Genomic DNA, 24,109 nt, shown 5'->3' on the forward strand with positions numbered 1-24,109 from the left:
CACCGCTAATTTGGGGCCAGGCTGTCCCCGCTGTAGGAAAGAAAATCCACTCGACTTTCCCTATGTGATAGGTTCTTCCCTGCAGTCGGCCAGGGAAGCACAAAAGCACTGAGGCGGCTGTAACACCAACATATCTGGCATCTGGAACGTGGCAAGAAGAGCAGTATCTGGGTAAAAGCAGAGCAAAGAAAGTTCCCAAAATGTTTTCACAGAGTGTCACTTTCAGCCTGGCCTCCCAGAAAGCAATATTTTGGGGACAGGGGGGGGCTGGGAGGGGGGCACGGAGAAGAGGTGACAGTTTGAGCCCACGATGTCAAATGGAGTGGTTGCTCCTTTGAGACGACTGGCTGTAGGAAGTTGCGATGAAGCTTGTCGTTCCCTGGGCGTACGGTTGCAGTTCTCAAGGCAACAGGCAGGCGAATGTCCTGCCGGCATCTTTGTCCTGGGTGGAGGTTTAGGATACCAGCTCTGGCCTTCTGCTGAGGCAAACGCCTGGAAGAGGCAAAGCTGCAACTGCAAGACTGCAAGGACCTGGGGCTGTGCCAGGTGCTTTTAGCTAATATAGTTAATAAATAATTGCAGTCACCATGAAACTTCCTGGTTGGAACTGGCTCCAGATGAAGAAAACCGTTGAACAAATCACCAGCTAGGAAAAATAACCCAAACCAAAACAATGCAAAAACCAATGCCTCTATTTAGAAGACAATAATACATTTTTAAAATATGTTTCGCTATCTAGATCTAATGGAAATACTTCTCAGTGAGAATATTCTTTTAATTGGGGAAAAAAATACTTCTGTGATTTTTAAAACGAGTTTCCGCTGGACAAGTAAAAAAAGTGTGATGACTTCTCAGGGCCCTATACATACCTTAACATGGAGGTGTGCTTTTATCCTAAACAGCAAATGTAACTGCCAAGTCTGCATTCACATTAAACCACACAGCTGATAACTGTGACACAAATACCAGGGGAAAAAGAACACCATTTTTGTACCCTCTACCATCAAGAACAATGTCGTGTTGTGTTTTCTATTTTAAGTTGAAGGAAAAACCCAAAACCTTAAGGATAAATGCATCGCTAACATGCAACGGGATCCTGTGCAGAGTTAGAACAGTTAAGAGGTCTGTACGGAAAAGCATTTCACTCAGTGTTTTGGATTAGTTGTACAAATCAGTTTTGTGAAAGGACCAATGACATTAATAATAAACAGTCAGTGCATACTGGTAATAAGTAGCGCGCAACACTTTACAGAAAAGACAATACTAGGCCTACAGCAAAATAGTCCGTTGTTCCTGGGCGATACAGGAGCCTGCTCTCTTTCTAGAAGGGTACTTCGCAGCCCACACTCCTAAGGCCATTTGCAAGTCTTACCCGTGTCGTTTCTGTAATGAGTCAGGCCATTTTATTTTCGCTGATATAGTGGTTATGATCGTCTATGGCTGTCAGTGCAGGTACAAAGAGACTGCGGGGTTGAGAAAAGCAGGATCTCAAGCAGTTTTAAAATGTAGTTTTAATGTTGTAACTTAGCTGGTAAGAAAAGTCTCCTCCCTTGATGACAGTGCAGATTCTCTTCCATCTCTATACCACAAAAAGTTATACTTGACATGATCGTTTCTCCACAGTGGACAACGCTGGGTAGTGGTAGTTGGTATTAGGTCAGCTCTAAGAGTTTATTCTCCAAGCTCACATGTTAAAGAAAATCTACTAAGACGTCCTGATGAGTGGGGACCTTTCATCTTCGGTACTCTGAAAGAAAAAAATCACAACACAGCAAAGTTCAGTGTGGCACATTACAGCGCTTCCACAGTGGGGAAGCTGGATCGCCGAGACTCCAAACAGGAAAGGAAAAAGCTCTTGGCTCCTACTTCTAAGTACAATTTCCTGCAACAGAACTAGCACTGCACCAAAAAAGCGCCAGAGGGAGGACAGTGGCTTGGGCAGGGACCTCGGGCTCACTGTAGCACCTTACAGATGATGGCAGGCCATAACCACCCCAGTGGGAAGGAGAATCGGAAGGAGAGCTATAACTAGCTGAATTACTTTTGTCTGCAGGAAAAGCAACACAAGCAATGTAGAGAAAACATGGAATTTAGGTGTCCCTTTGTCGTTTTAATCCCTACGCAGTGTTCAGGAACATCGAAGAGAGCTGGTATGAAGCTATACATGTAGGGTGGGGCACAAAAGCCTGGGACAGGGGCCTCAGGCAATGGGACCGTTTTGACTGTCTAGCTGAGCCTGCCAATAACACAGGCAGGCTCAAGAGCTCAAAGCAAAAAGCACCAGTCTCTCTTGTAAAGGAGCCTGAAGTACAGTCCTGAGAGCATCTGCTCGTGAAACGCTTCCTGGGTACGCAGAGAGAAAATCAAGAATGAAGCCGAGAGAGCCAAAGATCAGCTGCTCAAAGCCACTGCTCGAGGAAAGGAGGCTGCAGACCTCACCACCGAAGGGCCGCCACTGCTGCCACTACCGTCACACCTCTAGTCCCACCGGAGATGTGACGGTAGCGGGACCCACTGACCCAGATGGGTCCCAGCGACTAAGACAAAGCATACGCACAGTGTGGCTGGGTGCTCTGGAGGTAGGTGTGAGGGCGCTTTCTCACACTGTTAGGAAGTATTTAGGAAACATCATACAAGCAAGACCACACACTAAGATCACAGCAACTACAAGGAGGAAACAGCCTACTAGAGTACCCAGTCTATTTCTCTAACCAAAGGATCCACGGTTTGTCCCACCTGAACCCGACTGCCTTGCCTATCAGGGTGAAATTTTGGCATCAGCTTTCAACATGGCTAGCAACATTAAGGCCAGCATGTCATTTTGTAACAGAACTTTTCATAAATAGACATAGAAACTAGTACTGTCTGGATAAAACTTCTGCATGCTGTTGTCTGTAAAATTCATCTGGTTTTGGTCATAAATATTCTGAAAAATAATCAAGTGGCACAACACAATTGTTTCTACTGAGAAAGCTGTCAGATTGTCGCTGACTGAATCTGTCCATCACATATGGTGGACTTTTGCGTCTTATCCTTCAGGGTCCTCTAGACAGGCTGATTTTTTTTTTTTTTTACTGCTGTTGGCAAAGGAATTAGGCACAGAAGATACAACCTGCCTTACCGTGTTTCTTATATTAGCTCCATTCTTTTGCTTTGGTGCATTTATTCTGAGTCTATTAAAACTTCCCCTCCCTAGAAAGGTCATTTTAAACAAAAACAACATATAAAAATGTTTGTGTGCAGAAAGACACAGAACAGGTAAAATCAATGAAAAGAAAATCAAATACAGGCAGACGTACAGTAAGCAAGGTCAAATTCAAATGCTGCTTACCTCTTCACTTATTCCCCGGGACCTGCACACGAGCACAATAAAAACAATCCCAAAAACAATTCCTAGAGCCATGATTACGAAGGGGATTCCAGTTACAACACTGGCTTCCAGCAGGACGTGCTTGAGTTTGCTGGCAGATACTTCATCAATCAGAACACTCTGGAGCAGGGAGAAATGAAGAGAAAAAAAAAGATTTATTTTTGTTCTTCTTTGTATTAGACTGCTTTACTTTTGTGAAGGGTAGGGAAACAACACTCCCACAACTCTCCACCTCTGCTTCATTGCTTCTCGATATACCTTTCCTCTAAGAATTTTTAGCTCTCCTTGTGTGGCCAGAGGGATCATCTAGTCTGCCACTTTCAAAAGAAAGTAGTGATTTTTAACTCTCAGTTTAGGAATGGAATAATATAGGCCTGGAATAATGGTGTACGTCATTTAAACTAGTCCCCTAGAGTCTTCCCTGAATCCAATTAATTCAGTGATCCAACTACAGCACAGGAATATTCACAAAAGATGACTCAAAAAAAGATGTGATCTTGTGAACTCCCGCCTTCTCAACTGAGCAGCCCTTTTCCTCACGGCCAATACCTCTGAAATTAAAAGGACTGTCTGACTGAGAGTGTTTTGCAGGGCTGAACTTCGTACTATGGTCAACAAGCAGCAGGAGGATGTTAGTTAAGAAACAGCAACAGCTTCCTACCTATCACTGTATAAAACAAAACCAGCATTTTCTTTTCTGGTTAGCTCAAAGACAGTATTTTTGCAAGCATAAACATACCACAGTGCTGCAAAGAAATAACAAAAATATTTACCTCGTTTATATACATCACTGGGAAAATTAGTGTTCGGATGTTGCCTGTTTCACTGTGTAAAAAAAAAACCCAATAAAAAATTATGGTTTTGCAACTTTTCAACTTGAGGGTTCTGAAGACAGATTATAATAGAACAATGAATGCAGAAACTGTCCCTAAAAAACCTCTGGGCTGTTCCTTTTTATTGTTGATTTTCACCTCCCTACTGGAGTAGAACAATCTCAATCTCCATGATGAATAATAAATTCTGTTTTGGGAGCAATGGCGTATTTTGGGACTTGGTAGAGAGAGGAAGAGAGGGATCCATAAGAGGCTCATTAATAACCGACTGAACAACAGATTTGTGCCAGTCAGCAGGAATGCTAAGCTAAGCTGATGTTGAAGGTTACTCATATTTGTAAAACACAGAAACTATTGTCCAAGCAACATGCGCACAACAGCACCCCCGACATTTGGCGCACATGAAATAACAGCTTACTCCTAAGTTCTGTTAATGTAACAGCTCCTGGGCACTAGAAAACAAGGCGGTGCTATTCTGAAGAAACATCACCGACTCTCCCAAGAGGATCAGGGAGATAAAATACTTTTTTAGTTATATAGCAAAGCTGTGCCAATAAACGTCAGCTCAGAAGCTGAGTGGGAAGAATAGCTATCACACAGCACTGGTGACAAATAACATGTCAGAAAGGCACAAGATGAACGGAACGGTATTTCTGCACAACTGAGCTGCAGTTTGGGGACATCCCCCTCAAACTGGAAGACCCAGAAAACCAGGCAGGATCCACTTGCAACCAAGAAGAAAAGGGGCATTTTACTCACATGTTACTTGGGATGGGACACCGTTCCCATTTGCGGGGTTGTACTGACTGCCAAAGTTGCAGTACAAAGATTTCTCTTTATCATATCAATGCAGTCACAGGCAAGGTACTTCCCTCCAGCTGATCAAATGAGCCTTCCTTCCTGAGTTTTAGATAGGACTTGCCTATTGTCGTGAGACACACCACTAGGTCTATTTTTTGGGCTTGTCAGGGAAAGGCATGGGCAGCCCTGTCTGGGGTCATGCCATCGCACTTGGTTTTCATGTGACCACTGCTGAGAAATGATGGTAACTCCAATATTTTCGTCTCCTAAAAGCTGTGAAGAGTAGCATGGCATGTCCTCACTGCAGTGAGTAGCCACTCTCCGAGTTCTAGCTGCACTCTACTGTGGCAGAACCTCGCTCGGAGCAAACAAACCAGTGTGATATGACTGATGCCACCACAAGCATCACATGGAACCTGTCCATAACACCTTGGTTTTCTTGAATACTGTCTTTACTCTGCAGATGGAACTGCAAAATCTACTTGACCTATGAGAAGAGAGGATACTGCCACTCGTAGTTGAGATTTGACTGGATTCCTCTCTCCCTTTTACTTGCTCTCTCCAACCAATATTCCATCTGAACACTGCAGACAAATTCATTTTGAGTATCAAATCAGATCTGAGATATCCACCCCGCAGCAGAGAACACTTACAAAAATTCAGGTAATTTTCTGACGTGAACATTGATCTGCATCCGCTTGGCTCCTTGCAGGACAAGCCCTGTCAGCTGAGGAATAAAAGAAATCAGAGTGTCAAAAAAAAAAAAAAAGGGGAAAAAAAAAAGAGTAAATGTGAAATAATAGGAACTGGGAGAATACAACCTAATATTTACACTGGTGTGGACTTGACAAGACAAGACAAGACCTACTTAGGGTTATTATTTATTTCCCTTCACCAAGACACTCTCGTTACTCATACCTACATTCCAGTCTGCCTCTTAATTAAGGCGATGTGAAGAGGCTGCAACAGAGATAAGGGTGCCATCGTGCTGTGCTGTGCAAACTTACAATTACGCTACAGAGAGATCCCCTTTATTCCAGATCCAGCTGTAGTTTTGGAAAAGGCTACCACCTACAGCTCTTTGTTCTGGTTTCTGAGTACTGTTGCAGAGACTGCAATCTCAGCCACAAGACAAACCTTTCTTTCTAAAGGGTGAAAAACAGATACTGACGCAGTCAATCGCAGCGTACGGCCAGAGAGACAATGAGCGTGAAACACTTCTCACAGTAATGCCACCACTACAGTAAGAGTTCCAATTGGATGCACAGGAATATTTTCCTCATTCAAGCAGCAAAATTTAGTCTGGAGAGTGAGTGGGAGGAGGGAGGCGCAGAGCTCATTTTAGGGTAGTACAAAAAAGGCCAGGTAAGTAGGAGCACGGTAACAGGAAGAACCTGGCACCAAACCAGATACCAAGCAGCGTCTGCACTAGACCTTAAGAGAGGAACTATGCAATTTCCTCCTGCTTTAGCTACACATAACAGCTTAATGAGTCAGAGTAGTCTGTTTCTGTAAACTAGGCAGGTCATGGTTTTGCTCTTTCCGTCGACCTGCATTCCCTATGTGTGGATGTAGAGATCAGTGTTGTACTGGTTTTAGCTGGGATAGAATTAATTTTCTTCATAGTAGCTGGTATCGGGCTATGTTTTGGAACTGTGATGAAAACAGTGTTGATAACACAGGGATGTTTTAGTTATCGCTGAACAGCACTTACACAGCCTTACGGCCTTTACTGTTTCTCACACTGCCCTGCCAGTGAGTAGGCTGGGGGTGGTCAAGAAGCTGGGAGGGCACACAGACAGGACAGCTGACCCAAACCAGGCAAAGGGATATCCCATACCATATGACATCACGCTCAGCGATGAAAAACTGGGGGGGGAAGTTTGCCAGGGCTGCTGTTGCTTGAGGACTGGCTGGTGGTGACCAACTGGCATTTTTTTGCATCACTTGTTTTTCTTGGGTTTGTTTCTCTCTTTTTTTTTTTTTAAAACTTATTAAAGCGTCTTTATCTCAACCTAAGTTTTCTCACTTTTACCCTTCTGATTATCTCCCCCATCCTGCTTGGCGGGGAGGGAGTGAGCAGCTGTGTGGTGCTCAGCTGCCTACCGGGGTTAAAGCACAAGTATAAAACCATGGACCATCAGTTGCAAGCTCCCTTTATTTCTGACATTTCACGGTGAGAATACCAACAACTCTGTAAACTTCTATGGAAGACATAATCACCACGCTTCTGCATCTCTCCGCTTGTGGCCCCATGGTATCTAAACTGAGTCCAACATTCACTGAATCTTGATTTACTCTCTTGGTCCACATACCTAGCTTCTTCAGCTTGGGGAAAACACAGCCAAGATAACACTCAGATGGTTGGGATGACAGGGTGAACAGGAAAAGTAGCCTCATCTGCTTCTAAGACATATTTTAACCCCTTCATCTCAACATTACCAGTCTGATGGCATCTCTAATTGCACAGGTACAATGGGAAAAGAATTTTAATTCTTGCTATCCAGCAAAGTTTGCTCTATACAAGCAAACACAAATAGATCAGTTCCACATAAACTAGTACAGCTTCCTTGAGGTCAATGGGACTATGTCAATACACACCATCCAGAAGGTGACCTAAACCCACGAGCTTGGATTCACCCATATAACTCTTTAAAAAAGGCTGCACTTACAGGATTGATGTCCAGAAACGTCTCATGATACTCCTTTTTTGGATGCATGCCCTCTATGTCCTCTACAAACTTTTGATCTGCTTGGTAAAAATGTGGAGCTGATAGAAATATTGGAGCACCTAGAACGTGAAAACATAGAAAGTCACCACCTAAAAAAGGCAGAGCAGGATGCAAGGAAGTCTTTGAGGACCTCAAAATTCTTCCCACTGTGCTATTTACAGTGAAAGGAAAAGGCCATTCTGGAGCTACCGAATCAACACTCCGAATCCCTGTCTTCAGAACAAGCCAAATTTTCTCTTGTGCAGCATCAGCACAGCTTCATGCCTCAAGCTTGCATGCTGTTCTTTTGCACTGTTTTCATTCAACTACTCAGATGTGAGAGCTACCTGGAATAGAGCAGAGGATAAATGCCCAAGCTGTTCACTGTGGATCCTGGTACTTCCTTCTGATTCCTTGATTGAAATCACTGCTAGAGCAGACAGCATCTCACAGGAACATCCCCACAGATCACTACTGCAGTTTTACAACCAACCAATCACTTGTTGGTGACCGATTTCACTGAGCACAGTCATACCCCTACAGCCTCACCAAACTGTCCTCATATATTTCAGATAGAAAGGAGAAATACATTCCCCACTGATGTTCTTCCAGTCTGCTTCCACCGCCTGGTAACATACCTTGCTTGCAGACGCTGACGTTGAGGACACCAGTGCCAGGGCAGTTTCCTGGTGGCACGCAGAATCCAGCATTGTCTGGGTTAACCGTCGTGTTGGCAAACACCATAGCAGAGGGCACAAAGCGGTAGGTTGGGATGCCTGCAACAGTTCCTGAGCTGTCATACACCAGGTAAAGAGATCTGCAAGGAAGAAAAGCCAGACCCAGATTTGTTAGTCTTCAGCGAACACCGACACCTGCTGCAGATGTCTCTTTGCTGATGCCTGTGTATCAACTTATGTTTACAATAAGCTAGAGGTTTGATTTAAGCCCATTCCAATGATGTTCTGTATTAAATTTAATAGGCTTTTGATCAGCAAATATGCATCTTGTCATTCTGCTGCTGCACAAAATAGATGATCCTGCGCCAGCTGTGCTGCTCCAGGGACACTGACGCCTGCCTTCAGCATTTCAGGGTCTCACTCTGTTGCTACTGCGTGTTGTATGAGACAGTGCTGGTACGCTCTACCGAGAAGGACAAGGAAAGGAACACAGTCGTGGAAAGCAGAACAATTTGGCAAGTCCTGAATTTAGTGTAACACGCATCTGTATTGATTTAGATAGAGAATTTCAGATCGGTTTTGTTCTTCACAGACAGGGAAATGGGCAAGGGAGGAGACAAGGTGGAACCTAAGGAAGGAAACACCAAGATTTCCTGCATCTTCTCGCATTTCAAACAGCATTATGTCAAGTCATGAATCTCTGAAGAGGGCAATCTGGGTTCTCTAAAAAAGCAGGGCACAGAGGAAGAGTTTGGAGGAAGGAAGCTTCGGGCAAGGTTCATATAAACCCTTCCATTCCCCTCATTACTAGCCATGCAAGGCAGTCCAGTCTGTCTTTCCAGTCATCTTCCATATTTTCACTTTATCTTTATTTTGAAGTAGCACATCCTTAACTTGATGCAGACTGGGGGTTTTTTGGTGTAACTCTCTCATCCTCCATACCATGAATAAATGCAGAACACTCATACTGTTAAATAAAAACACGTGAGGAAAAACACCAGCCTAATAACGTGAAACCTCAAGAAGAATGGATGTAAATGCTCTGCTTTAAAGTCTGAGCAACATTTTCTTCTCCTTACCTGCAGAAATCAGAAGAAAAGATATAAATGTTCTCATCTTTGCTAATCAGCGGGTGAAAGGATGTCCCATCTGTTCCATTGATCATGTTACACGTCTCTGTTGTCCACCAGCTCAGTGACCTGAAGAAAACGAAGCAAAGAGAGCAAGGGTTAAAAGATCTTTGAGCAGTGGTCAGGCGATGCCAGCTCACGGTCTAAGCAAACAAGAATCAGACCTGTACAGAGCTAAGTCCTCTTGCCTCAGACCCGCTAACGAAAAAGGGTACTAAAACGGGTTTAAATTGCACCTACAGCTTCTTTAAACTGGCGCCAGGCAAGCAAGAATAAGTCTGCAAGAGATCCTCCCATATATGTAATTGCTGGCAGATGTTGTGTTTAATGGGAGAGAGATGCTTTAGGTAGTTCATCTTTGCCTTCTTTGTAACACACGCTGCTCGCTGAAGCAGTGTTAGATACCCAGGCACAGGGTGTCCCAGCCTTGGCTCGGGGTACAGAGCAGCAAGGAAGGGTGGTGTCTGGGAACACTGGCTGTTGCGATGCGGGAATAGCATCCCCACAGGTGGCTGGGATGGGTGTCCTAGAGGAGGGACTCGACTGCCAAGGAGCAGTCAGGGGTTCAGAGGTGAGTATTCACAGCAGTCTGCTCTGTAAGGGCCGGGGCCTGTCTTCCTTTCATAGTTACATGACACATCCCAAAATACTGGGGGGCTGGTGTGAAGCTACAGCTGCTAAGAGCCACCACCACTATCAGAATAAAAGGACTCTTTTTTTTGTAAGCACTGCTTATGTTCATCCAAAATGTGAAAAGGGGCAGATTTTGACAGACACCACACCACACTGAAAAACTTACTCTTTTCCTTTCCATTCCACAATCCTTGAGAAGTTAAGGTAGTCCGTTTCCCCACTTAGGAAAACATATTCTCCATCATCGGTTCCATTCATCTGCAAAGATACATGAGTTTTTAATCACTCCACTCATTCTGTAACACATGGTTGGTAACTACAACAGGGTGGCAGGAGTTTAAGCTGTCATCACTTTCAAATCCACCCTAGGAGTGATGGACTCCCCCTGAGGTAAATGCAATTCATTAAACTCTACCTTGAATATAAATGAGGTGGAAGTGACTGGGCTAGATTCTTACACCACCCAAGCGAAGGAAATATAACATTAGATTAACCTTTTTTTTTCCTTTGAAATTTGCCACTGAAAAAAACAGCCCTTAGCAAAAAAATAAACCCACAGAAAATAACCTGAGCACTGCAGCTGATCTTCAGGAAACAAGGAGTCCCCACAGCCCAAAACAATGTGCAACCAGAAACACTGTAGAAGCCAGTAATGGCTCCAGCACAGAAATAACATGCAATTTCAATCAATTACTAAAGAAACTGGTCATGAAATTTTTCTAATAGTTTGCACAACTGGACCCACAAAGCCCCTGTTAATCAAGCGAGCACAGACAATAGCGGTGTGGTTTACGGCCACATTTGGGAAGTTTATCCATACCTGATAAAGGGAAGTGAGATAAAACACTCACAGCTGTGCTACCAGCCAGTGCCTAGATACAGCAAAACTGAAGAGGGAACATCCTTTTGCTATTCCTGCAGCCTACCTCGTGGCCTCAGTCCAGGCACATCCTTCTCAACTGACTGGTGATGTCAGTCCAAACTCTGTAGCAATGACATCATTCCCCATCTAAAGCATCAGAAAGTCTTGCATACCAGTTACCTTATTAAAGAAACCAAATACTGGATCGATCTCAGGATGCAAAAGATGAATGGTTGACAGGAGCCTGTCTTTGTAGCCCCACAGTAATTCATGAACGGTGCGAACTGTAAACAGGGACTCTTGGTACAGAAGCAGCAGCACCTCTGTGGCAAACTGAAGAGGGGTTGACCTGGTCCACTCCATTGCAGTCTGCCAGGGGATTGGAATAAGAGAGCAATGGTCAGGTTTACTGTAAAATAAATAATACCAGCTGCATACAAACACAGACACATTTCAGCATTGCACATGTTTCAACTGTTATTTTCAGTTTCATTATTTCCACTCGCGGCAAGTAATGTGCTGGCTAACAGGTTCTCCAGCTTTTCGCCCACAGGGACCTGCCCTTGCAGATTCCCATTCAGCCTGGCACTGGCACACAACCAGCTCAGTTCCACGCCATTAACCGCCATCGTCTTTAAGAATGGATTTTAAGTGAAATGTGCAAAACGGCTTTATAAACAGCCTGAATTTCACAAGTATATTATAGCTGGAGACATGCTTTGAATTTCACCCTTAGGAAGTTATGGTTTACACTTTTAAAAGCCATTTTTAAAAAATAGCCATTTCTCCAAAATGCAAACAATACCAAAATATATTTCCTTTCAAGCTCACATGTGATTTTACAACATGTCTTTAAAAAAACAAAAACAAAAGAAGGGAATATTCCTTGGGCGAACCAACCTGTAGTTCTTCTAGTACTGCCTGTTACAGTACATCACAGTCAAAAATCTGAACAAGAGATAATTCTTACCACCACTCAAACGCCTGGGAGGAACTGTAAATACAGTGACTGTATTGTTTGCAACTTTCAGTAAGCTGAGTCCTATCTATTACTATAGACTGTACATTTACGTATTCATTCATAAAATCAGACGAGACATTTTTGGAAATGCTGGGGAAAAGGTAGAAATGAATGTACCCTGTAATTGAAGTCAATTAAACTGCTATGGGGAGTAAAGGCTTAGTTACACAACCAACAAGTATTTTAGTACAGCCTAATTTCCTTTGGAAGGTATGACAGCTTTAGATCTGCTTGTTCTCATACTATCCCTCTGTGAGACCAAAAGTAATTGTCTGCCTCTGATCACCAAAATGAGACTTTCTTTGCAGAGTACTTTCACCTAACACAGTTTGGGGGGTGCATGTTTTAACTTCAATTTTATTCTGAGAGCACCTTTTTATTCAGCTGTATCTGAAACTCCTCTGCTATAATTTTTTTTTTTTTTTCAGTTTGAGATGCAGACTTGGAGGCAATTTTGACAAAAAAACCTGCAAGCATTCCAATCTTTCTCATTCAAAATCAGAGCTTCTCCTATGCATTTCACCTCACTAATTGCCTAGTTTCACTTACTCATGGAAACCCAACAAGCCTGATTTCTGCTCATCTCTGAAGTGTGTGTCAGCTCTCAGCGCACAGGTGAGGCACTAATACTCCAGAGGCGTATGGCGAGGGAGGAACATAATAAAAAAACCCCACAACAGTCCAAACCAAAACTGAATGGAGTATCTGCCCCGGACATAAACTGCCTCTCTCGTTCTTCAATCACATTTATCTACCACAAAGGGAGAGACAGTATGAAGCAACAAGCTGCTAGTTATAAAGGATGATTTCCAAGCAGAAATTGAAGAGAACTCACCACTGCAGGAATATTAACTGTTCTAATCAGGTCCACTTCAGGATCTCCAACTGACTTCTGAGGTTCAAATACATACGTCTTTGGATTCAGAGCAGATACTTTGGTACCGTTGTCCAAAAACTGAACGTGCACTCTTGGCCTGTATTCCCTGAAAAACAAGAGAGTTTGTTCTCTAAGCAAGTTAAAAGAGTACACGTAACATTAATTGCAATTAACTTCCAGCTATTCTACTGCTTTGAGCACATAAAGGGGGGGATTTTCAGTTCGTTGGGAGCAGATTCATTTTTGCTACTTCTGCTGTCAGCAACCGAACTGCCCTTTGTGTCAGTGTAAGCTGAATCAGACCTCACAGGGTGCTTCCAAAAATGCCACCGCACATGTTAATTGTGCTTTATATTTTTGCCTCGTTTTTAAAAACCTCCAAGGAAAGAGAACAATTTCAGACAGTACTGAAGGATTTAGAGGCACTCTATATGGGACTGCTCCTGAAGTACAATTTAAAAATGATACTTTTGCCTCTTTGCTGCAGGCAAAATTCACTCCCAGGCAGAACAACATGTAGGCTTCATGTAAGCCTCCTTAACCTGACCTAAGAACCTACCAGAATCTTTCTGCTGGCTTCAAAGTACTTTGCACTAGGAATTCTGGGCTTACGTGTGACACTACCGCACAACAAGCCTCATTTTAGCTCTTTTCCTTTAATTATCAGGCAGGAATCCTGGACACGACAGAAATTCAACTGAATTTTTGCTGTGAACTACTCATGGCCTGGGAGGTTGCTTCTGTCACTGTCTAAGCACTCAGACAAGTAGCAAAAAACTCAGGATTGCTGACAAACAAGTGCAATTGGCAAGAAACATCAAATGCTACCTGCTGGCCTGATGAGTATGTCAGATCTTAATTACTCTGAAACACTTGTCATAACCATAATTCAGTCTGTTGCCACTACCATTTCACAAACAAGAAACATAGAGTTCTGCAAAACTGGCTGGCTCAGGCTCAAAATGAGCTCTACACGTGTCTTCGGCAAACCTGAAAAGGGAAATGGCAGGTTGCCTGCTCGTGGCATGATCCTTTTGGCATACACATGAAGTGAAATGCACTGTATTTCGTAAGTCTACATTCACTCAAGAGTTTGTTGACTTTTACATTGCTTTGCTTCCTGTGTAAATTTTAAGTCTCAAGATGTGAAGGTCAATTATTCTGCAAGACCCTGTGCTATGATGTTTCTTATTCATTTCAGATCCTAGATCCTATCCTGGCTGCACTAGATCCACCAGTGCAGCTTCATGACAGGCTGTATTACTCTGGCTCAGTCTTTCAAATTGAAAGCAAACTGCAAAGGCCCATGAAACTATTCTTGTCAGAAACCAAACATTTCCCATTTTCCTTATACAAATAGCTTATCTACCACTCTTCAGCATCCCCTACCACCTAGGAACATTTTGGTCTGGCAACACTTCCAGCCTGATTTGGCAAGAGTCTCTTGTACAGCAATCTACTTTATACCCTAGGACTTGAACTGAGGGGATGGAAATGGACAGTTGTGAAGTGCCTTCCCTAAAAATAGGCCAGAGTTAACCTGAGAAGCCTCTCCAACTCTAAAAGGGCCGGAGAGGAAAATAATACTCCCTGATTAGGGATACGAGTAGGAGGATCTCAGATGTTAAAGGCAAAAAGCTGTAAATGTGTGCAAGACCAGACAATATTCAAGTGTTCTTTGGGACTCAGCAGGCTTGGGCAGATAAGTCCCTTGCACTTTATAATTAATTATTTTATATGCTGCAAATTCAACTTCCAGGATTTAAAAATACAAGCACTACTACGTATTTGTTACAGACTCTATGTCTGCGTTAACTGGGTTTGAAATGTGTGCTGGTCAAAACTATGAATTGCAGGAAGAATATGCAGGAAGAGATTGTATTGAGCCATCGCACCTCCTCTCTGTTCCTCATTAGATTATTTTTCTCTGCTTGTCTGGGCCAGTTCACTTCCAGCCTTTCTCCCCAATACCCTGTTTTATAAAAACATTGAGCCATGCACTTCATGTCAGGGCATTTTAGGTGTTCTGCCACATGCTAAACCTAAATGGGTCTTTAATGCTTTGCTGCATGGGGCCTGTGAGACAAACTCGGTATTTATTCCCTGGCTTGGTATTTATTCCCTGGCTCGAGCATGCAGTATGTCTGCAACATCCCTCCCTTCTCCCTCTCCTCCCACATGCCTCCTCTCTTCCCCCACCCACCGCTGACAGTCTGGTACAGTCGGCAGCGACAGCTAGGCAAGGATTAAAGAATCTGCTGGAAAAGAGCACTCCACTTGCTAACTTTCTTCTATCAGACAGAGCACAGCACAGTGGAATCCTGTTCAGACACGTCAAAATGAGGCTAACCAAACAAGCCGGAAGCAACTGAACCACGCAGCGCTGGAACGCGCATCCTCCCTCCCTCGCACCGCAATAAACAATTCGGGGAGAGCCTGCATCGCCTGACCCGTTCACAGCCAGCCTGTGGTACGTTGCAGGGGAAGGCTCTCCCGGAGAGCCACAAACCGGCAGCTCAGGCTGGGCCTCCCCTTGGGCACAGCCCAACCCAGCCAGCTACACCGCCAGCCCCGTCCATCCCACTGAACTCTTCCATGGATAAGGTGCAGCTCCACAAACCGGGCTGTGCGTGACACCCAGAAGACACTCGGAGCTAAGAAAAGGGAAAAAAAGAAGATAGCAAAGGGGACTGAGTACCAGGGTGCAGAACAGCACGGGCCTATGTGGTTTCATGTAGCTTTGTTACACCCAGAGCTGGCCCTATTTATCTTCCTGACGGAGAGAATACACTGCTGACTAATTATCAGCATTACACTACAGAGACCTGAAGAAAAGCTTGGGAACTTGAAAGCTTGTGTATCTTTTCTCCAGCTCTACTGGTTTATCTAATACAAGGTATTCTGCCAAGTACCACATGTAGTTTGCCAAGGCTAAACAGACACAGTACTGAAATACAGAGGAGACAGGGGAAAAGATGGATGGCAGAGGGTGAAGCAAAGCTGAGGTGTGGGAGGAAAGAAACAGAAAGGCAAGACATACTGCAGAGACCAAGGCTACCACAAAGGCTCTCCCTTTTATTCTATGGTATTTTTTCAAGTACTAACAACCAGATTCTGATAATTTTGCAGCTTAGGTAAAGACAGCGTCTTCTGGCACTGAACCGGTGCCTGGTCTGAATAAGTGTGTGTGACCAGAAGTGAGACTGACGATGAGAAATCAATGTCGTAATGCCTCCTGCCACAGGACTGCTCCTGGTTTCCACTGCTGCATGCCGCAGAGCAGAATGAAGCTCTGAGGGAAAACTCATTTGTAAGGTGACTTTAAAATCTCTCCACGTGCAGCAGACTCAGACTGTTCAGTGTGGAGCCATACCATGCAGAGGGAGCGTTCAGGAGGCTGGGTAAGCTCCAATACTGCATGTGGCCTTAGTAAGTCCGGCTGTCTGTAAAAATGGTAGATATGTCTGAACTTAAGTAGTTTTCATCGTGAGGGCTGGCTGAAGAAGATCCCTTTAGTACCACTCTCTAACTGGTTTTCTGGCCACATTTTTACCGATGTGAATTGTGCAACTTCAACTAGGAACTAATTTCTGAGTGAACACATGAATCATGCTTTTATGCAACACTCCTCTCCCCAGACTCTCAAACATCACCCAACTGTTTTTCCTCTCATAAGACAGTAGGCCAGGATGAAAACAACTTCCTCTGTGTTCAGCAGCTGAGGAACAGCAGCACACAAGCAAAATCTTGCCCAAAATCTGATAGAAGTCACTGGCTTAGTCTGAAACTGATTGCAGGTTCTCTGAGTGTCAGTCTAGTTGTACTGTCTGGGTGGTGTATGACCATGCTCCCCTGAATAAACTTTTACTCACACATTAACAGCTAGGTTTTCTCCTAGAATGGAATCCCAAGCATTCTGGACCCCACTTTTTGGCTTCCACTCATACCACAGGTTTAGTGAGAAGTGAAAATAGTGAAATGGTCCTACCGGTACGTGTATGGCCCTATTTCCTCTACAAGAGGAGTATCACCTTGAAGCACTTCTAAAGGATTTGTCACATTAAAAAAGTAGAACTGCATGTAGACTGGTGGAGGAGGATCCTCCCAGGCTTCAAAGGTTTCCGTGCCATTTTTCAGTACTGTTCCCTGAAACAAGAGAAAGACAGATTAGCTGTTAACAATGGATGCTGTATGATGTTTATAGGAAAGAGAGGAATTCTATGCCCTCAGAACAAGCACAGGCAATAGAATTCGAGACCCCAATTCTACAAATGCCTACAGATATGTTTTACTTTGAAGCATCTCACTAAATATCAACAAGATCAGACACATGCTACAATGGCTCGCAGGCTAGGGGCATACATTTGTAGGGTTTGTTGTTCCACTTCTTCCCACAAACACTTCTGTGATCCTTTGGCATTTCCTGTGTCAGCAAAACCTAACCTGGTGTAAGATACCATGAAACATGCCAACATTACATATAAAAGTGGAACTCAACAGTGGGAGGCCACGAAGTCCTAAGAGAGACCTCTTAGGAGGAACAAGGCCCGAAAAGAAGCTTAGATTCCTTGTGTTTGTGATTTCTTTGCCTAAGAATGTCAGATTCCAACACAGCTGTGAGATTCTGTCTCCAAAGCAATTAGACTTTGTTTTTCAGTGCCCTGTGAGAAAAACCTGCAAGTGGCAGAAATTGCTTTCATGTAGGCATACTAGGATTCATGCCGTTCTGAGGTCTCTGAATAGGGCGAAGATTCTTCGCCCTGTCTCTTTAATTACTTTCCTACAGTAATGAGAGCCCATGCATCTCCAGACCGATGGAATGCCAGTCTATTTTGTAACCAATAAAACATGGACCTACAAAAGAAAAGCTATAAATCATTATTTTATGACGGAAGCACTTAGGTAATGAATCAGTAATTCCTTTACCTACCAGCATATATACATGTTATAAGGAAAGTCACAACCGTACCTGTATGTAGCTCCATTAGAAACATACAAAATAGGTTGCAACACCTCATTTTATTACCATTCCATTTTAGAGAAAATTCACGCCAACTATAAAAGCATCACCACCACCACCACCAAAATCAAGACTTTTCATATAGTTATAACACTGGTACTGCTACTGTGGTAGTAAAGAAAAATTTGGCTTGCAGAGTTGAATTTTCAGGAATAAGCACAAAGAAAACTGTATCTCTGAAAACCGTATCACCTGTAGGCGGAAGAAGGGGAGAAGGGGAATAATTTGCAATTAAATGGGTCTCACCAACACTTGGTCTTTTTATTCTTCTCAGAAAACAAGTCAAATATTGTAAGTGCAGCCTCAAAAGCAGGGCAGACTGGACAGCTGCCATTTCTTGGTTACTGTTGATGGGGCCTTAACTTTATCAGCCACAGTTGCCTCAGGACTCATTCTTGGCCTTCCCACTTAAGGAGCTGTTTTCTCTCCATGTAGATTTTAACTTTGAATGATTAGTTAAAGAGAAGACTGTTTCAAAGAAAACTTACTGGCAGGAGCTTGGAATGGCAGCAGTATTGCTGAATAGCAATGAAAGCCAACCCAGCTGGTAGCATTTCGCAGTTGCAGTCTGCTTTCCTCCGAGAATTTCAAACGACGTATTCTGTGCTCACCACAAAAAGTAATATATTTTAGACATGCTTCAGGAGCTTTAAGCATTTCTTTGGAACTACCAGCACCTCGTATGTACCATTTCCTACACAGCCCAATGCTTTCGATCCTGCTTTCTTGCGATCTACGCCAAGGAGGCTCATTCCTGTATTCAGACAGAGCCCTCCTGAAGCTGGTTTGTAGGATCAGGAACAGAAAATCTCCCCAAATCAGGCATACCGTTTCCATGATGCCACCATAAAGGGCTGGGAGTGAGACAGCAATATATTTAAGACACCTACAGATGACCACGATAGTTTTTCTCCATATGCAAATGACCACATTACAGAGTCATTTATTTCAGAGGTGGTGGCGTAGGGAACTACTGATGTCTGCTCCCTTCCTAAATCGCATAAAGCTCACATCTCTCACGTGCATGAAACACAATGAGTATAAGCTTGACAAGGATGAACGGAGTAACTATTGCCTGTCTTGACCTTAACCATCCATATCTAGGAACTTGAACTGTTCCCTAACAACTACTAAGCATATTCAGGACACCCATCTATTGCTCAAATGTCTCTCATATGAGGCAACTGAAATGAGAGATTATTACTTGGTCTAAATGCGCAATGTTTAAAAGAACAAGTGCACCCTGGTCATATTCATTCCAGTTTTAGGCTCCAGTCTGTCCTTTATGACAGAGGGATCAGATTTACAATGTGCAGGGAGGCCACGTTCGCTGTCCCCCTCTCCTGAGCTAGACTGAAAACAAGAAGCTCCCGAAGTCCATGTAGCATCGCTAAATGTAATGTGAGTTTCTACCACGCTCTCTCTATATACACATATGCATCAGATTACACGCAAAGAGCATTAATAAGAAGGAAATGATGGAGCTTTTCTCTGGCAGGTTGGTTTAAATACAGGATCCTGAGATTCTGAAATCGTAAGTGATCCCCTGGGAGACGGTCTACAGAGCAAAAGGGTAGTGAAACAAAGTCATCCGGCAATTTATTTCCTGGATCTGCATGACACCGTTTGGAACTCCCACAGAAATTATGTCTATTTATAGCTCTGTACAGTGACAGCCCCAGCTGTAAACTCAGATTCACAAACTTCTGAGCTGGATTCAGATAGACACCCGTGAAACTCTCAAATAATAAAATATGGTAAGCTCTTTTCTTCTATTTTTCACCTAATGTTACATGGGATATTTGGGTCTATCACATGGTATTATACAGCCTAGACCTGAGAGAAAAATACGAGCACATATTTTTGAGCAAAACATATGTCCACATCCCTCAGCTGATGGCATTCGAGTTTAGCTCTGCCGACTTTCCTCCACACCAGAGTAGGATCTGATGTTACACGACTGGGATCGCTTGTTTTTTTGTCAGAGCTTGTGTTCACTACTAGGTTGGGCAGGCTGCAAGACATTAGATCACAGGACTGCCTTTTAATCTAAAATATGTAAAAGATACAGCTCCACTGTAGTTATTGCTGCTGTACTGTATAAGGCCAGAGAACCAGACCTTTCCTCTACCTATATTTATATGCAAGAACAAGAGACACAACTTAAAGTATTCAGAGACCTCCCGTCAGACACTAGTCTTGCAGGCAGTAGCCTAGAGAGGCCTCAGACTCAGAGATCCTGTCTCAGAGAGATACAAGGGTGTACCTGCTGCAAGATCCCAACCTAAAACCAGTGGACAATACGATCTCCTGTCTTCACTCAGAAGCACAGCAGGGATTCTCCTTGCCAAGTGGAGTCCATACTCATTGCAAGTGTACCAAAGCATCTTTCCTACTGATTTTATTTATCATGCCAGTCCTGAATTTGCAGCTGTCTCATTTGCTGGTGTTCCCTTGTCTTGACCATGCTTCACACAAAGGAAATAAAAAGCGAGCTTCCCGTCCCAAAAGTAACTGTTACCGGTAGTGATGGTGGGGGTGGGAAATGGTACTGAATATTCTTGGAACCTACACAGAAAATTAAACTTCCATTTTTTTTCCCTGGAACTGCAAAATGTTCTAATTCCAAGACGTATTTTTATGTGCTCATTTATGACAGAATTTAATTGCAACTTTTTAAGACAAGTGATAGGGTAAGCTTTCAGACCAACATGAACAGACTTCTTTGACCCTGCATCTTTGGAACGGTCTGCGCAAAAGGAGCATCTCAACTGATCCTTTATCTAAGCCTCCACACTAAACTGTGCTGAGAGCTCTAGTATTTCCCATTAAACAACAGCAGCAAAAAAAGATCAATACATAAACTAAATCAAGGGACAAAATATCTTTCCTGGCCTTTTGGGTCCTAAACACTCCAGACAATCCAGCTCTAGAGACGGCTGACAACAAAAGTCCAGTGAAATTTCAAGGAGTTAGAAGGCTAAGTGTTTTCTAAAATTATCAGTGTAAGGTATGTGGCATAACAAAAACACTTGAGAACTGATTGCCCAAGTTTGGAATTAGGTGCATAGATCAAAGGTTGTTATAATCATAAACTGCACGCTTATGGCGATAAAATACATAACCATATAACCAACATATTGCATAAGGCAAACACTGCTAGCAGCTAGGAAGGCCTTTCTCCTGTGGGCAGCTAATTCATTCTTGTTCATTACAGGGTTTATTGCCCTTATTTGATGGAGTTTCAGGTGCTAGCCCCTGACAATGAACAGATCTTGGACAAGTTAGACATCTGATCTGGCATAGCACTCTAATTCACAAAAAGCCAGTAAGACTGATAAATAAGACAGAGAGTAAGTTGACAAGATTTTAATGTCTTCTGGGAAAGGTGCTCCCACTGTCCTTGTCACTAAATATCTGCCTGCTGATTTTCAAGGGGATGTGAAGTCTGACACCGGGGTGGATTCCTCACTCTTCCCACAGCCCCACCGTATCCAAGAACAGACTTCCCTTTCCCTGCCTTTGGCTGGAAAGGATGCAGCACACAAATCGCCTGCTGAAAAGCCAACCCATCCTCAGTGGTTCACAGGTCCTGGGTTTGGACACACAGATGCTTCAGCTGCTCCAATATGAAGTCTTCCACTTCAGCTGTAGTTGAGACTGCAAAGACAGCTCTTCACTCAAGTCAGCTCTGTTTCAGGACTGCTGGAAAGCTCTCAAAGGAACATGAACTACCTGTCGTAAAGGCAACCTCTTGCCCCTTCTGCAACTCCTCCAATGACAAGGAGGTTGAGGAGGCTAAGAATGGCCAGAGCACAGATGACATTTCATGTCCAATGCCCCTGACTGCAGAGCAATCGGAGATCTGAAAAAGCTCGAGCCTTGTCACATTTCAAAGGCAAATTGAGATTCGTCTATTTGTACAAGATTTTCTAAGCTGCACACACGGTTACACAAGAGACAGCAACTTTCCAGACTACACACAAATGAGAAAAAGCTCACGTGGGGTACAGCACATGTGGAAAACAGCCAAATCAGCAGAGTGATTGGGAGCACAATGCTTTGGGGCTGAAAGCCGTACTTCTGCAGTTTGTGCGTGTGGCTCCTGGAGAAGGCCAGGAGGGAGTCAGCAGCTAGTGCAGGGAGCAGGACGCTTGATTCTGTGCAATCCAGATGCACGCTAGCACGAGCTGAAGAGCGGTAAGCAGGAAAAGACTGAGCTCTGGAAACTTTATCCTGCATTACTGAAAGCCCTGCTGAGTGAATACCAACTTACTCTTACATAATCAACCATTAAGGGTAAGGAGCATGTAGCTAAGAGATAATACGCATAAGGAGGATCACGCCTAATTCCTGACAGTCCTACACTCTCCCACCAAACCATTTTTTTTTTGGTAAGAGCATGAAATAGACTTGAAATTAGAACTTCTGCTGTGATGCAGAGGATGACAGACTCCTTTCCAAAGAGACCTAAGATCTGGGAGATGGAACTGCACATGCCTATGCAAAGCTGTACTGATTTGGCTTGGTTTGCATACAACTTTGCATACATTAACAATCACATCCCTTTACACCTGGCTTTCAGACTGCCTAGAAAAGGTATGGGCTGACCATCAAATGACTTCAGGATAAACCATCCATCATCCATGCGATGCTCCAGCACGGCAGAGGCACGTACCCGAGAACAAACACTGCAGGAGTAGCTGCATGAGCAGGTCCTGAAGAGCAGCTGACACTGGCAGGCTGCACGACAGCTTACCCTATGGTAGCCTTTTTTTTTGGCTATCCCCTGAGGTTTACAGGCACACTTCAAAGTGCCACAATTTGCTTTAAGCTGACTGCCAACCTAAAATTGCACTCGCTAAACCAAAATGATTTAAGACAATACAGCTTCTATGTTAGGAAATGCTCCCTGTCAATACCCCAAAGAAAAGAACAGTACATTGGTTAGGATAGCACAGGGGATCAGCAGACTTTGGTCACCAGTTAGACAATAGCACTGGTCAAATCCCTTCATTTGTTAGCACTCTTGGTTTCTGTCAGAATAACAGAGAGGATGATATTCCTCAGACTAGGTAGATAAATAATTGTTCATTTATATGCTTCACAGGTATTTTAGGGGAGTTGCTAACACTAACACAGTTGACCCATCTCACTGGACCACCGGATAAACGCAAAGAGCCAGTATGAGAGGAACAAAAGCTTAGGCAGACCACGAACGGTGAAGGGCTCTGCATTCATAACAATGCCAGGATGGGTGTCTCCAAAGTGTGCTACAAGCAGCCTTCAGCAACCGGGTGAAATGCCTCTCTGTCATCACCTAGCCTGGGGAACTACCATGTATTTCGGCCCATAGCACCTCTAGCTGTGCTTCAGAGGCAGCAGTAAATGGAGCAGCAGAACAAGCTACTGTATGAAAGCTGTAAGAAATCTATGACAGGGATGGCAAAACAGGAGGGGTGCTTTAGGTGTCCCCTGCTCACCTCATGTGCTGCCGCTCTGGAGAGGGCTCCTCACTACAGCTGCTGCCCCACAGCCAGTAAAGCTGCCTCAAGAGAACTGATTTTTACTCGTTATTTACTCATTTTTTACCGAGCCCAGGCCCAGTGCAGCCTGAGCTCCATCCCGAGCCCCAGCCTAGCCGGGTGGTGCAGGGCAGGGGGGGTTCGCTGCCCAGGGATGCTCCTGCCCTCGCCCAACCACGGCTGGTGCAAGGGGGGAGCCAGACGATAGCACCCGCCAGCCTCCTCCCTCCCCTCCCTCCCTCCGTCCCTCTCCTCCCCGGGTTATTCTGAGAGGGAATAAACCGGTCAGGAGGGATCGGGGTGGGAATCGGGCCGTGCTCTCACCTCCTTCACCTGCAGGTCCACCACCGTCTGGAAGACGTGCGCTACCAGCAAGGAGATGCTGGCGATGAGCAGCGTCATGGCCAGGACCCCCACGGTGACGAGGCACAGGGACTTCATGGCTGCTGCCGCCGAGGAGGGACACAAAGCTCCGCCGCCACCGCCGCAACCGCTGCCAGGCTCCGGGCCGGGCGCAGGGGGCGGGCGGCCGCCTCGCCCCGCCTGCCGACGGGCCGGGAGGAGCCGCCGGAGCCGCCGTGCCTCCCGCCCCGCACGGCCACGGGGCGGGGGGGGGGTCCCGGCGGTGGGGAGCCGCTGCTCCGCCGCC

The 24,109-nt window shown here is 44.4% G+C and overlaps 1 protein-coding gene across 2 annotated transcripts; it reads right to left on the reverse strand.

The window, feature by feature from the left end:
- Positions 1-674: 674 nt before the first annotated feature.
- Positions 675-23,999, reverse strand: SCARB2 (scavenger receptor class B member 2). 2 transcript variants are annotated; one of them, XM_052812557.1, is made up of 13 exons: positions 23,785-23,999; positions 16,904-17,061; positions 12,874-13,021; positions 11,198-11,386; positions 10,322-10,413; positions 9,472-9,591; positions 8,354-8,532; positions 7,677-7,795; positions 5,658-5,731; positions 4,144-4,195; positions 3,332-3,490; positions 3,122-3,192; positions 675-1,747 (listed from the first exon to the last, which is right to left on the reverse strand). In XM_052812557.1, the coding sequence occupies exons 1-12, from the start codon at positions 23,899-23,901 to the stop codon at positions 3,163-3,165; spliced, it is 1,437 nt and encodes a 478-aa protein (XP_052668517.1). In that variant the 5' UTR covers positions 23,902-23,999; the 3' UTR covers positions 675-1,747; positions 3,122-3,162. The 2 variants fall into 2 exon arrangements, with proteins under 2 accessions (XP_052668517.1, XP_052668507.1); XM_052812547.1 differs by lacking the exon at positions 3,122-3,192.
- Between the last annotated feature and the right edge of the window lie 110 nt (positions 24,000-24,109).

This window comes from Harpia harpyja, chromosome 2, assembly GCF_026419915.1.
Source record: "Harpia harpyja isolate bHarHar1 chromosome 2, bHarHar1 primary haplotype, whole genome shotgun sequence".
In the NCBI taxonomy this organism is placed as follows: domain Eukaryota; kingdom Metazoa; phylum Chordata; class Aves; order Accipitriformes; family Accipitridae; genus Harpia; species Harpia harpyja.

Bases quoted from the DNA above. Each gene is read 5' to 3' on its own strand.
- SCARB2 (XM_052812547.1), bottom strand. From the start codon at position 23,901: ATGAAGTCCCTGTGCCTCGTCACCGTGGGGGTCCTGGCCATGACGCTG. The intron at 13,022-16,903 runs GTAGGACCATTT...CTTGTTTTTCAG, and splicing joins ATAGGGCCATACACGTACCG to GGAATACAGGCCAAGAGTGC. The intron at 8,533-9,471 runs GTAAGGAGAAGA...TCTTCCTTGCAG, and splicing joins TTTTCTTCTGATTTCTGCAG to ATCTCTTTACCTGGTGTATG.